General features: G+C 43.6%; 1 protein-coding gene across 4 annotated transcripts in view; it reads right to left on the bottom strand.

Annotated features, from left to right (window-relative positions):
* dab2ipb (DAB2 interacting protein b) overlaps positions 1 to 15567 on the bottom strand; it is a gene marked incomplete at its 5' end in the record, with an annotated part of 100252 nt that overhangs the window by 79008 nt on the left and 5677 nt on the right. For 3 of the 4 annotated variants that reach the window (XM_079179119.1, XM_079179120.1, XM_079179121.1), the window contains one exon: positions 1682 to 1805. The exons of the other annotated variant lie outside the window; for it this stretch is intronic. In XM_079179119.1, the coding sequence (XP_079035245.1) occupies positions 1682 to 1805 (124 nt within the window). Of the gene's footprint in view, positions 1 to 1681; positions 1806 to 15567 lie in introns of those variants that run through there. 4 annotated transcript variants of the gene reach the window in all.

The raw sequence follows: 15567 nt of genomic DNA, 5'->3' as shown, positions 1-15567 counted from the left end.
TTATTATTATATTATATTTCTGCCAATAGATCCCACTAAATGCTACACACTGGACCTTTAATAAGAAAGCGAAACAAAAGAGGAATAAAAGTCACTTGTTGCATCAAGTATTACTTTTAAATGAAGACTATAACACTGCCTAAGATGCGAATCCAAAGACATACGCCCTAACATTCTTTGTAGCTTTAATAATCACTTGCTTCCTATTGATTCAATTATAATAGTCTGATGACTCCTGCCAACTGATCCACATAAAAGCCTCTAGAATGCACCGATGCACGACCACACACATGCAGTTACAAGTTTAGGGACATGCAAAGCACGACCACAACTTCTTTCAACTATTCCCGACCACAAAAATCAAAGCGTGCGTTGCTCTTGACAGTGTTTTTTTCCTTCATCTGGGAACAACCTCCACTCTTCCCCCCCCCCCCCCGTCTGCGTTCATGTGCAGTGTGTAAAAAGGTTTTGTGAGGGGAGCTCGCACTTAGCCGCAAAGATCAAGGCGGAGTGTGTTGACGTGTGTGTCTTTGCGCATCAGCTTAAATGCATGTGCGGGTTTTTTTTTGCTAGCTGAATGACACAGAGGGAAGACTTCAAAGCGGCTCTTTCATCAGATAGAGAAGCAAACATATCAGGCACCTGCACACTCTGTTTGTCTCTTTCGCATGGTCATGGCGGTCTTTGTCTGTCTGTGACTGTGGAAGACAAACTACGCTTACATAATGCATCTGAAAAAAATAAAACAAATACAAGCGAGGCTCAGTTTCAGCGAAAGTGAGCCTGGTGTTTTCCTGCCTGAGCCGTTTGCATCATATCCACAGCAACCGAGCAACAGATGCGCAACAGTCTTTTACTTAATATCTCGGCTGGCAAGTTGCAGCAGTTCACTTGGAATAAAAATCAATCGGTGGGAGATTTCAGAGATATTTTGTGTCGTGTGCAACTTGAGCCAAGCCTTGGGGGCAGACTTATCGCTATAACCTTGCAGTTCAAACACTGCCTCCAGCAGCGAATATAACAGTACTGAGAGGCAGCAAAGTGAAAGAAACGGAGCACTCGAGAACATGGGCCAACAGAAAAAAAAAGAAGAAGTTATTCAGTGCAGAAAACTAACTTACTGCCTTAAAGTGGTTTTGGTTTTTTTGTGTGTTGCCAGGAACTCCAATGTTCACAGGCAAAGCGCCCTGAACAGGGCGGGACACGGCAAGTTGACACTTAGCTGAGAGCTGTCAAGTGCTGGTGGTGCAATTTCAGAGAAGCATCACCTCGTGAATAGTGACGCCAAACTGTCATCTCACTGTGTTTCTCATGAACACACGAACATGAGCAAAAAAAAAAAAAAAAAAAAACACACATCGGCAAGAGTGTAGTGTTGCCATGGCTTCAAATAGTAATGTAAATCGTAAAGTTACTATAAATGTCAACGATATGGCAGTAAAAAGTGTTGCTTGCACAGTACATCATACAATTCCGAAGAGAAATAGCAATTGCTATTCAGAAACACAGGCACTGTCAAAATAAGTACGTGAGCCACAGTATCGTCTTAACTTTATCAGCTACAGTGTTTTATGGAACAAAGTTACTACACTGAGTCTTGTGGTGTCTACGAGGCTAAAACTGCAGCATGGGGGGAACTGTTGTTTTTTTTAAGCAGTGGTAGTACTGTAGTAGTTATTACCCCTGCTGGCAGGCGGCCTGGTGCGGCTGCGGGAACGGCTTCGCTGACGCTGCAGTCGAGACTTGCCCAGGAATCTGTAGTAGTACGAGGGTCTCCCAGACCCCTTCCTAGTGACCCCAGCCATGGTGCCGGTTTTCCAACCTGAAGCCCGCCGACGACAAGATATCTCAGCAGCACTCGAAACAAGTCCTCTTGAATGTAGTATCTGGTATCGGTGCAGATAAACTCCAGGCAATGTTCTCCAGGACTGCAACTCTTAGTTTTATCACAAACTTCACTTCAGGAGTCCTCTCGCAGACGACCACAGCTACTCAAGTTAAAGTCCTCATGGATTGGTGCAGTGATCAAATCAAATCCACGCCATTGTGAAACCATTTCCCATTGCAGAGAGAGAAGATTAAACCATCAAACACCCACAAAGTCCTCATGGATCTTGTCGTGATCAAATCCACTCCATCGTGAAACTGTCTTCCCTCATTGGAGCGAGAGAGAGAGAAAAGATTAACACATCAAACATCCGCCTCTGTTCAAGACTAGTGTCCTGTCCCACAAGCTCAGGCTTAAGCTCCACCTTTTGAACACTCCCCCCTCAAAGTTTCCCACAGTGGGACCCCAGAGGCATGATGTCCGGAATACTGTGAGTGTGTGTATCCTGAATGACAGGAAAGCTGTTGCTGTTCCCAGTGCCCGAGTGCACCAAAGGAATTTTATAGACAGTCAGAAAAAGCCAGTAGCTCTTTTTCATGAAGCAGTAAAGGAGTACTCTTGTAACACACTTGTGTACATCCACAAACCACTATCTCCAACTCCTGTGAGTAACAGACAGAGAGAGAGAGAGAGAGAGAGAGAGAGAGAGCGCTTTGTGTTTGAGAACAACAGGAGAAAAGTTTGGGCTGCGTAGAAAACATGCATAGATAAGGGATCAGTGGAATGGAGTTAACAAGACAGCAGATCAGAAGGTTGTACTTCCCTCCAACAACCACGCTCATCTGTTACGGACTCACAGATAAGACGGCATCTGGTGCAGTCAGCAAGTCTGACATAAAACTAAAAAACTCCCACTATACGAGACTCCTGATCCAGTGACAGCGCCGAGTCGTGTTCCTGGTTTTACAACTTTAACAACTGTAATTTGCCTCCCTGGGCAAGAAAGGGCACGACAGGGAGGGACGGCCGATCACAAGCAGATGTAAGTAGGCTGTTAAACACCGTCGAACAGCCAATCACAGCGTGCTCTGAAGGAGAGGGTCAGGCAGACGGACTATAGTCCACAACTAGTCATTATCACAAGGATGCATGTGTGTGTGTGTGTGTGTTTGTGTGTGTGTCTGCGCACACACACTAGGGCTGCATGGTGTTAGCACTTTCCCATTGTGCTTAGAAAAAAGAAATCATGACGCATGACTGTCTTTAAAATCCAATGTTAAAGCCGCATTATCGTCAGCATACCATTGTTGATTTCTCCTGGTTTTTTTTCATGAAATAGTTTGAGTTTCTATACAGTTGTAACATCTGAGGACAGACTTTATCAGTATATGTGTCAGAGCCTTTTTGTGCAGAGGGCAGCAGCTCGGCCCCACACACATGTTCTATTTGTCTCACAACTTAATGTGACAGAAATCCACTCTAACGCAAAGTAAAGCCAACACGTGACTTTGAGTGTCTTTGTCTTCCGGCGTCAAAACTATGAACTCTGATTTTATGAATGAATGTTGAGCAGATATTTTTCAAATTTTAATGAAATGTTTAACAATTCACAGACAAGTGTGAATTCCTTCTGACTCCAATTCATGCCCCGAATTGGGAACACGTACTGTTTCATGACGGTAGGTGTGTATATTCCAGAACTGAATTAAAACGGATAATAAAATGACTAAATCCATCCATTGATGAAGAACATGATATTTGGTTGAAAGCTCTGTGAAACTCATGACAGCTTCAGTACAACATCAGGTGGCCATAATGACTGAACACATATAGAAGATCAGCGCGGACGGAGACTCAAAATGTGTTAACGGGTCTGAAAAGCCGAGGCAAAAGTCACAGAACTGACCTCAATACAACTGACTGGTGACTTTTGGGGAAGCACAGAAATATAACGACGACCACAAAGACATGATGCACGAAGCAGCAACAAATATGCGTGGTCACAAACAACAGCCTGGGGGGAAAAAACAAACTCTTTGTAACCTCTTTGTCTCTCACGGTCCCAAGATAAATGAATTAAAAAGTCTTCCTCTCCTGCTCTCTCATACTCTGCCTCTGCATTACCTTTCCTTCCCTCTAAGGCTGCTCGGGTTGTTCACAATGATGCCGCTTGTTGCTAGTCAGAGCAGCGGGGACCATAACGCTTCACGCTGTGTGGAGTTTTTGTCATTACCTCGGCCCATAAACTCACAATGACAGAACGCCGCAGCGTGTGTACGTCTCTGTATGTCTCTAACATTGACTTAACTGTTCCCCGGGTCCCACAGAGAGAACTTAACTGGACCATTAGTAGGTACACATCAATCCAGAGCGAGTCAGAGCCTGGCGCCGGGTAGCAGAGGGAACGTAAAGGCCTTCAGGCTTCACTCTGCTGCCGGAGGGCTCGTGAAACCCCCTGAAGACACCGTTAACGTGTTCTCTCAATCTCACGGAGAAACGAGAGACATACAAGTGTGTCTAAGTCCGAACGAATATGGGTCACAGCTAAACCACAAGTGGCTGGTGTGAGGCCAGGCTGTTTTTGTAATTACAAATCTGATTGATTCGTCTTGCCTGCGTAATAGCCCCTGTGGGAATAGCTACCTACAATGAGCTCCTGTAAGACAGGCCGGCAGCCTACAGACAGGCGGACCGGAGAATCAGGGTCAGGCAGAGTTTGTGCTGCTGCTGCTGCCGGCCTCCTCTGGGGCTAATAACAGGTCAAGAGAAAAGGTAAAGTAAACCACAGGGTTTGGTTTTTGTGAATGCCAGTTGTGAACTCCTGCAGTATGGGATAGGAGGACCCAACTGTGCACCGTCAATGATTCCCGAAATTGGTCTGTAAAAATACAGGCTACATTAGAGGAAGCCAAAGACTCTGCAGATGGGAAATAAGATAAAAAAAAGAATAAATTCAGACAGTTCTGTTTGTAACAGTTATGCTGCTGGCAGATACAACTGGTTTAAGGAGAAGTTTTGAGATATTAGATAAGACCAAAACCAGCGATCAGTTGATCAACTAAAAGGTTTCTTCGCTGCCAAAGCCTAATAAACACATTGTTGCTCTTGAACATCTCCAGAGTACAGTTCCCTCCTAACAATGAACAGGCACATTATAGTTTATTGAGTCAATCCGACAAACACTGTTTCGCTGCCATTGATAATCATTCAAGTATGTGTACTAATCCACTGCTGAAAATAGTCCCCAGCAAAGTACCATTTAGTTGTGTTTGGATAGCATTTGCTAAAAACTACAGTGCCCAGCTGTTATAGGGAAGGATTTAGCCTTTTTTTAAACATTAAATTATAGGGCTGTGACCCAAACCAACGGGCTTGCCTGTGTGTCAAAGACAGCATTAAGATGTACCGACACATTGTTGGTCTTTTTGATGACAATGACAAAAATATTGACCATCGGCAGCCTAACCCTTTATGTCTGACATGCAGTGCATTTCTATTTGAAGGTGGGGTGTAATAAAGATGCTGATCTGCAAGTTCCTTTGATGGCATCACTTAAAAAGCAGGCATTTCCACGAGGTATTTAATACCCCGCTTTCCATCCAGTCAGCATGCTGGATAGTCACAAGGTTTGGAAACAACAAGTCTTGCACGCGAATAGAGACACACTGATGACTTAAACGGAAATATATTGAGATGAATGCATTTAGTTTACTGCTGCGATCAGCGCGAGCTACTAAGTGTGCTGAGTACAGAACCATCGAGCAGGAACCAAGAATTTGAGTGCGGTGGTTTGCAAGTGGATTCATGTGCAGCCTACGGGAGGACGATGCTTCTTGTTCTTCTAAAACACCCAGGACTCAACGGCAAAAGGCGTACTGCAGCATATGTGGCTAAGTGATGCACTCAAACACAACACGACTCTTCAGAAATTGCAGGAAAGAATATGTCTTCTGTCAGAAATAAACCCATTCCATCAGGAATAGCGGGTAAAAGGGAACATGTACGACCTGTTGAAGGGACCAGTGGAGGGATGAAAGAGTTCAATGCATATCAAAACCAACACTGGATGTTTTTAAGATGGTAGTTTAGTTACAATGACATCTACCGTGTGCATGGTAGCATGTTTTCATAAAGAGCTGTGCTGTGTGTCTCCTATATATTCATTGAGCTTCGCTCCATTTTCACCCACAACCCCCCCCCCCCCGACCTGACCCTCAAATAGAAACACAATGAACAAGTGAGAGAGACACTGAACTTTTTTTAAAGCTCTAAAACACTACTTAGAAATGCTGGTGATGTGTCCAGCCGAGGGGAAAATGAAACTAATTCCACTTTCGGAGAAAAAAAAAAAAAAAAAAAAGACAAAGAGAGATGTATCGATTCTCAGCACAGCTCACTCTATTGTCTCCAAATGGATCTTCTCGCACAGAGAGTGGCACACACTGGCTATTACACCTAAAATATAGCCAGCCATTAGGACAAAACACCTCAGAATGAGTCACGGAGCAGACCAGCAGGTGATAAGACACCATAAAGATTCGAGGTTTGAGAGTCCCGGCAAACCTTGTTGGTCTCGAAATGACAACACATATATTGGTATGGATTACAAGCAGTGGGTAAGACACAATTGATAGCTACTGCTGCTGGAATCTCCTTGGGCGGATAGTATTTTACCCTCTAAAAGACAGCTCGACTTTAAAATATAAAATAAAGTCACTGCTGCGTTGGTGTAAACAGCAGCAAACTTAGATGTCAGGTGACAGAGAGGGGATATCGCCCCCCCCCCCCCCCCAATAACACTACAAACTTCAGCCTCCTAAATGACCGTTAATATCAACACAACTCTCCAAAACAGTTTCAACAAAAACTGAACATTGTAACCTTCATGGAGGGATTCATAGCAGGACTGTTACGCTGGGTAAACTGTGTGTACGTATAGATGTGCTGTAGATTGGGCTGCAGCTAACAATTGCTTCATTAGTGATTCATCTGAAGGTTATTTGATGAATTATTCTTTCGTCTGTACATCTCAGGAAACAACTACGACAATCACAAAGTCCAGGGCGAGGTCATGAAAGTGCTCGTTTTGTCTCATTACCAGTCAAGAGAGTCAACGTTCTATCAAATGAGACTCTAAATGAAAAGCTGCTCAATGACTTTAACTATTGTCAAAATATTAATAATAACTGTTCTGGTGGTCAACTAATCAATTGGTCTACTCTGTGTCTTATAGATATAGACTGTGCAAACTATTCATAATAGACTTAACACAAGAACAGACTTTGTGTGTGTATATATATTATCCATCTATCTCTCTCATATATATATATATATATATATATATATATATATATATATATATATATATATATATATATATATATATATATATATATATATATATATACATACATACATACATACATACATACACACACACACACATATACACACAAGTATGTATGATCTCAGGATGATCCAACCAGCACATCAAAACTGCATTGCTACTGTCCCCTTGTGGAGAACATGGTAATGTACAACTGATGGTCGGATGCTGTTATGACACTGCAAACTGTCCTGTTGCTATAGATGTCTTTAACACATGAAATACACTGCAGGAAAAGCTGTGGGTCATCACACGACAGAGCCAGTATTTACTGCAACATGCTTCAACGAAAAAAAGACTTTCAACTGCACTGCACTGCACTTGACTCAGTTTTCTGGTTGCCGTTGGCTTTGATTACACAGCAACGCAGAAAACAGACAGAGGTAATCACATGGTTTCATAGCGGACGCATCCTCGTGGTCCACTTTGATGCATTACGCTGGCTAACTGCCCGCTCCGACCCGACATCTTAATAGTTCTGTCCAATCAACTCTGAATTAATCCACAGAAATCTGGCGGAGACAGGACCAACAGATGGGACAGAGAAATCAACCAACCCTCTCTAATAACAGATAATAGGGGGGCTCGTCTGTTCTCCACCAAATGTTTTCTTCACAAAGAAAGTGGATTAGAGTTGATGTCCCGAAGGGAGATCAAAGCCCATCTAAAATCTCTGCTTCTCTGAGGCGACCTTTAACGAACACACAGTTAAAGGGAATTCGAAAAACATCCCTGAATGAGTTAGCCTTCTTTTCAAGGAAGGCCACGACTCCCCATGTATCTAGTGAGTCAGTCAGTCATTAAAGAATTTCTCTGTGAACTCAAAAAGTTTGACCATGATAACGTAATACTCCATGGTGCCATGGTGACAGACTGGTGCCATCTATCCATGTCTTCTTTTCTTCCTCCTCTCATTCAGGCTTCCCACTCCCTCGTGGCCCCCCAGAGTAAAGGCCAACCCTGCAGAATGTACTATCCCAAGCAGGACTCATTAAAGAAGACCAGAGAACAGAGGAGTCTGTGTGACACTGTTGGCCGGAGACAAACAGACATGCAATATGGAGGGGGCTATGATTTTAGCTATGACTAAAGAAACAAAGAGCATAAATAAATAGCGAGAGAGGGAGAGGGAGATGAGAGAGGTGTCGCTAATGAAGCGCCCCCTTGAGATGAGCACAGACAGAACAAATGTGCCCCAGCGGGGCGGCGCACACAGCCGTTCATGCGCCATCGTGCTCAGTCACAAGCAACTTTGTATACAGATTCTGTATCTTCATAAAAAGAGGCGAACATATGAACGTCCCCGTCTAAAGCCGGTGTTTGGTTTGTCTGTTCTGGGCTACTGTAGACCCCGCTCCCCACGCAGATATAAACGGCTCATTCTAAAATGGGGTAGCGAAAAAAACCCAACAATTCTTATTTTCAGATGATAATTTACCAAAGAAGACATACTTATTAATATTATATTCCTTTTCTGCCAATAGAACCCCCGAAATGCGTCACACTGGCTTTTTAAAACACAATAAATAACATAAAAAAGAAAAAGAAATAGCCTCAGCGTGATCGTTTTTTCTACATAATATGCTACCAACCTGCTAAACACCTCTCAGTTGAGTATCAACGGTTTACTGTGCTCATTGGCAGTCTGGCTGTGCAGATTTAAGCTTAGCCAGTGGCTGTGTAGCTCTGGTCTTATCTTCCTCCTCCACCGGTGGGCTTCAGATCTCACGGACCCCCATAGACCCAAAACACAATAGTGCTGCTCACACCAGAGGGAGAATCATAAGAGCACGAGATGGACCAACACCAGTCCACCGAGCAGCAGCTCGAATAACACAGCAAACCAACAACGCAAACAACATGAAATGATCGACCAATGCTCATAGTTAGCATTTTATTGAATGCAACAAGCAAGACATGGCTACTTTACGACTCAAAGTGCTCCGATTTAATCATAATTAATTAGCAAAATAAATTTGACAGAGAAAGTGTTCATGGAAATAGAGATGAATCTAACTAAAAACTTTGACTAGGGCTGCAGCAAAGGTTCTTGCTACTTGATCAAGCTGTCGGTTATTGTTTTTCTTGATGAACTGATTTCTCATTTTTGTGCGAGAAAATTGTGGAAAATGCCGATCACAATTCGTGGGTAATCTCTTCAAATCTCCTCACGTCTGATCGTCCGTGATCAACCCACTTGAAAAGCTGGAGCCAAACAATGTTTGGTATTCATTGCGCTTGATTAATGACTTGATTATCACAACAGCTGGCGATTAATTACCTGTTGATCATCTTATTGACTTGTGCCTCCAGCAGTAATCCGACCTCAACACTTTTACCCGGTCTGTCACACACACACACACACACACACACACACACACACACACACACACACACACACACACACACACACTGAGCGACACAGTGCACACACAGCAAGGCCATGTGCAGCGCTCGTCAGAGAGACAATGGAAGGATTACAGCGAGAATAGCCCACAGTCTGTTGTTGACATTTAAGCGAATGCTTACACGGGGAAATCAATCCCTGTAGATCAAACAAATAAGCGCCCGGCCTGCAAACTCACTGGGACCAGCAAAACAACACACACACACACACACAAGGGAAAGGATTATTGACTGCATGGTTAGACACTCACATATGGATACTCATCTCTACCTAAGACGAACAAATTGAGGCTTCATCGATCCCACTTGTGGGGCACGAGCAGGTTCATACGTGCACATGCGAGAACCAACGCAACGCACGCGGTGAACGCTCTCCACGGGTTTGCACCGTCCGTCTCATTTCAGTAATCCTGTTTGTTACTTAATCCACGTGGCAACTCCCCTTTACATTTAAGGTCACACAACTATGGGAGAGGGATGGAAGAACAGAAGCAAGAAACAGTTTAGTGCTACAAAACGCTCTTATCTTGAACAGCACCGTTGCCTCAGTGAACATGATGTACTAAAAACTGCCGCAGTGAGCTTCAAATCTCTTAGTGTCCCATATGAGGGCAAAACACTGTCAATATTCAGGGCCACAAATAAGATCCGCGCGATTACATACAATGATTTTATAGCATATTATGATTGCTGTAGATTAAACTAACCAACAGTATAACAAAGGAGTTAAAAACCTGCAACATACACATGAATGTAGCAACTATATATCCTGAAACATCAGATATCATTGCACAACACTGATAGGGAACCTTTTACTGCATGGGTACTTTTACTTTCGGTATTTTAAGAACATTTTGCCTTGACTGATTTGCACACTCTACACACACACACACACACACACACACACACACACACACACACACACACACACACACACACACACACACACACACACACACACACACACACACACACACACACACACACGTACGTACACACGTGGATCTCACTTGTGCTCGAGTATATCGACAGCGCTTTGCCCTCATAGATTTGCCCTCATAGTCCCACTTTGATTAATATTCACTTTCGGTTGCTTTTTGGACAAGCGATCCTGCTACACGGCATTCCGCTGGGAGTAAAGAGTTTATACAAGGCGCTGAAATATTGCGCCATTAACTGATCCAAATTCTTATCTGTAATAGTCTTTGCTCCGACAGGGCAGGCTATAAAAGATGCAGGAAAAAAAGAAATGAGAGGAAGCCGGTTTTATAGGTAACGAAACGTGTCATTACAGAAGTGGGACTGTAGTGCTTCAATTATCCTCCTCTTTAGTCCATTCCTAAGCTTTTTATTGCTGCTCTTTATAAACACCCCTCTCTCTTTGTACGAGTGAGGAAGAATCCCCATTTCTAAGTTCTCTCCTGTAATTGCTTTCTTTTCACACACACATTTACACTCGTGTGCTACGCGAAAAATGCGCTGCAACAAAGAAAATGTGGGACAAAATATGTAGACGTGGCATTTAATGGAGTGGGTAGCTTAAATATACATACCTCATAATATCTGATCCTGTTTGCCGTTGTATTCTGTAACGCTGGAATTTATGGAATTCAGTCACAGCCCACATAAGGGTCACTACTTCCCATTTAGACACAGAGACTCCATTGTCATATGAACAATAGCCATAACTTGTTAAATGGCCATGTGAAATGTAAGTGGCCCACAGAGTGAGACTAAGGAGGGGTGACTGGGGATTTGGCAGCGATACAGGCAATGCTGAAGCTGGCAAGTAATGGCACTGAAAGAACTTCTCCATCCATCAACCACTGACCTCTGATCTGTGCAAATGTGCCGACTGTTAATCAAGCTCTCACCTGCGTGTACATAGTTTGGCACACGAGCACCCGCTTTTATCTTTCTAATTGTCGTCAACGTGCTGCAGGATTTAATATGCATGAACGCACAAATGAACAAACACACAGAGCCTGGATCTTATAGAGCGGGTCCTCTCGAAAACAAATGCAAACACACACTCATGTCATGCAATACAGTACAATGGACATGTGTGGCTGGGTGGCGGTTGGGTACGGGTGGGGGCAGGGGGCAGTTTTAATGGACCACGCTGTCGACAGTAGAGAAGTAGTTCCAAAAACTGTAGACTGGGATCTATGGATGTGGATTGTCCAGAGTAACAATGGCACCATTTCTAGAAAGAGATGTTGTATTGTATTGATTTTTAAAATGGTTTAATGTATTATTTGGCCATTTGGATGAAGAGACCCTTTGAATGAATTCTGGGGTGGAAAAGTTCACCTCCATGAATCACTGTGTACTCGAAGACAACAATGCAACACTAAAACTACAAAGACCTTCACCAAAAAATACATTTTCAGTGAAGGACATTTTTCTTTTTTTGTTGAAATGATGTTTCATGAAACACTGAAATGTCTGTCCGAAAGAAGAACAATTTATTTTTGCATTGAGGCAGCTACATTATAATAAACTGTGTTTATATTTTTAGGCCTATTAACTATTGTGAGTTTTGGACCCTTCGGCACAGCTGCATTGTTCACAACGATTTCCTCGATATAAACTTGGAACCTGTGTGTAACAGCTTCCGTGTTTGCAGTTAATAAGTCCACCGTAAGATCACAATGCCCTATGAGAAGGTTCAAATAATTAATGATGTCACCACTGCTGTGCCACTCCTCTCCTCTCTCTCAATTTGGAGACAACCCGCATCGATCCCACTGCTGTGTAACGGCCACAGCTATTTCATAAAGTCGAGGAAAAGGAGCCTCCACTGAATTTGTTTGGTCAGAGCGAGACGGTGTGTGACTGCAGATGTTTCAAGCCCAGTTTGGAACAACACTGCGATACTGACGGAGAAGAGCTGAGCTCTGACACGGAGCGATTTAGATGTCAGGAGGCGGAGCTCAGATCCAGTGGGCTCCGGCTCAATTTAACCCCTGATTGGACCCCAGAGCCATACATGCAGTAATGTATCCTTCTGATCGGTGCTTAATACAAACTCACAGCAGGGAGGATACTACTCAAAAAGTTTGTTGTGTTCAGTTTTCTGCTATTTTGTATTTCTTGCAGGATTCAGATTTTAATTTTGTTGACAGCTTCCAAATATTTTGCTCCTGCTCCTGTTTACAACATGCTAACATGGTGAACATTATACCTGCTCATTATTAGCATGTTAGCATTGTCAGAGTGAGCATGTTAGCATGCTGATGTTAGCATTCAGCTAAAAGCACTGTAGACTCTTGGGCTGCGGTCGAATAGTCAAAAGATTTACGCCTTTTCTTGAACATTTTCCTTGACCTCAATAGAAAACGTCATGAGGTAAAGGAAAGGTGGGAAGTAGATATCATAAAGTCTTAGGAAAATACAACCACTGTGCTTAAAGAAACAGACTTCCCTCACACTAGGCTGTATAATTATGCGATGGCCGATGTTAGTGACGTTGGTCTGCGCCGTCACTTGAATGCAAGGAATTGTGGGCCAGCATCATCTCCCTTCCTTTCCTAAAAGATGATCCATTGAGCCATATGACAAAACAATGGATATATATTTTAGTTTGGAAAAACCCTTGAAGCTGATCGAGGTGAGCTACACCTTTTTTAATTTCCTGTTTTGGCAACAAGCCTTCTGATTTCAGTTGCTTTCAGCATGGCACACCAAAAGTACAATAAGTCAGCCAGTGGCAATCTGCTAACAAGTCCACACACAGACCAACCGAACCATGAAGCAAAGACAAACTAAACAGGCAACTCTATCCGCTGATCGACGTGGCGCGTAAGCGTAGTCATCCCTCTGATCTATCCGGTGTGGGAATCCACATCCGAGCTATATATATACAGCAATCGCGCCGTTTTTCTCTCCAACACACACAGACACATTGCGGGCGTGTTTGTGTGCATGTCCGTGTCCTTCCGCAGACGAAATGGACGTCGTCCGCGAGGCCGGAGGGAGGAAACGGGGACAGATCTGGAGTTCTGTATTAGAACGCCTTCATTCACTTCACTCAAGGAGTGTCTTTTTTCCTCAAAAGTGGTCCAGCCCCAGTGACAAAAGAGACAACTTTGTGTGGGCATACATGCGGTGTTTGTATGTGCGTAGCTATTCAGAGAGAGATCAAGGGCAGGACACAGGAGGAGTACAACTGTATCCGGGACAGTGCAGTCTCCACCAGTTGGTTCAACAAAGAACCTGAAATATAAAATGTAGATGATCTCCTTTTAGACTATATTCAATATCTGCATACTAACAAATAGTTGTGTGTAGTTTTGTGTGTGTGTGTGCCTGTGTGAAGGATCGAAGTGGAGAGTTATGCGACAGGAAGTGAGGTACGTTGGGAGGGAGAGGGGAACCTTTGGGAGTGGAGATCATTTCCCCCGCTTTCCTGTTTTCTGTTTTGTCTCAGCAGGTTGGGCCACCTTCTTACATCACCAGCATCAGCATGATTTATCTCACTACCACGATGTGTGTGTGTGTGTGTGTGCGTGTTAAACTGAGAGAGAACACTGTAGAATCAACTGATAAACGGAGAACAATAAGGACAATAATCCATCATGAAAGTAGTCAGAAAATGTCTTGTTTAGTCCACAACTCAAAGACATTCAGTTTACTGTCACAGTTGGGTAAATAAACCGGAACATGTTCACATTAGGAAGCTGGAATTACTCAAACCGCTTATCAAAATAATTAAAAAGGTTAATTACACAATTACAAAGTGTCACGAAGGCATCTTACACAATGCTATCAGGACGACCTCCCTCATGGGACAGTACGTGTTGTCATTGACTCTATGAGGAAATAAACTTATTAAAAATCTGTCCGTAATCTTTTCAGGCCACATATTAGCCTCTCTCAGGAAGCAGCGTGAGCCCTTTCTGCTGATCTGACTCCGTGGAACGTCTTACTGATCCCCTTTGCTGGTTACCATAGAAACCATGAAAGCCTTGTGATACGGTGCCGATGAGAAATGTGAGTTTACTTGATTAGAAAGGTCAGGATGTCCGGAGGGAGTTCCCCCCCCCCCCCCCCCCCCCCCGAGTCATGTCTGTAGGCCAACTATACATCGGAGTGAAGAACTTTTTTTGTTGTTGTGTTTAATAATTCATCGCTTCGCTGCTCTGTGGAAACACCGCGGGCCTCGGATCCTTTCAGGTGAACCCTCGCTGCCCCACCGGCCGTGGGGGGGGGGGGGGGGGGGGAGTATTTATACACGTGATGGTTGTTTCATGGCGTCTGTGAAAGCTGAGCGACATGAGACGAGTTAGCGAGACTTTGATCTGAAGTTCAAGCTTTTTTCATCTTTTTTCACCGGTGCCTCATAAATTATAGACCGGTTGAAGGTGCACTTACAGGAAGCAATGGAACTATAGCCTTGTAGTTGAAAAAAAAAAAAAACTTGAAGACCATGTCAATTGTATTGTCCACGCTGGGTTTTTCCAGGAGGTCAACACCTTGACTAACCGCTTTGAAAACCTGCATATTCTCAGAGCGTGCAGTGGAAGAACTACTGCAGACAGTGTGCGCTCTTTTCTGCTGTCCAGTTCCATTTTATTTTGACAGCCGGGGGGGGGTGTGTGTTCAGTGTCTCCACAGATTGTATTGGTTACCAGTCAATCTGGATCTCTGTGATGAAAGCCTGTTTACACATCAATGTCAAGGCAGATTTTGAATAGAGTGAGGAGAAAAATATAAAAGAGCGACTAGCAGAGATTCCTCACTGGCATAGTTGTGGCACATTAAGAGTATTCGGTAATGACTACATTGTACTCAACACATTAAATACTGAGCTTTGGATATAAGACCACATCTCTAAAACAGAAGTCAGACAAAAGCAAGAAACACCAGCAGCCACACTATATGGCCCCTCCCCCACTGGGCAAAAAAAAAAACCCACTTACATCCGCTAACGTCTGGCTTTTGT

Source organism: Pholis gunnellus (genome assembly GCF_910591455.1).
Source record: "Pholis gunnellus genome assembly, chromosome: 18".
Taxonomy (NCBI): Eukaryota; Metazoa; Chordata; class Actinopteri; order Perciformes; family Pholidae; genus Pholis; species Pholis gunnellus.
Note: the sequence above shows the minus strand (reverse complement) of the source record. Positions and strands in the feature narration are given on the sequence as shown.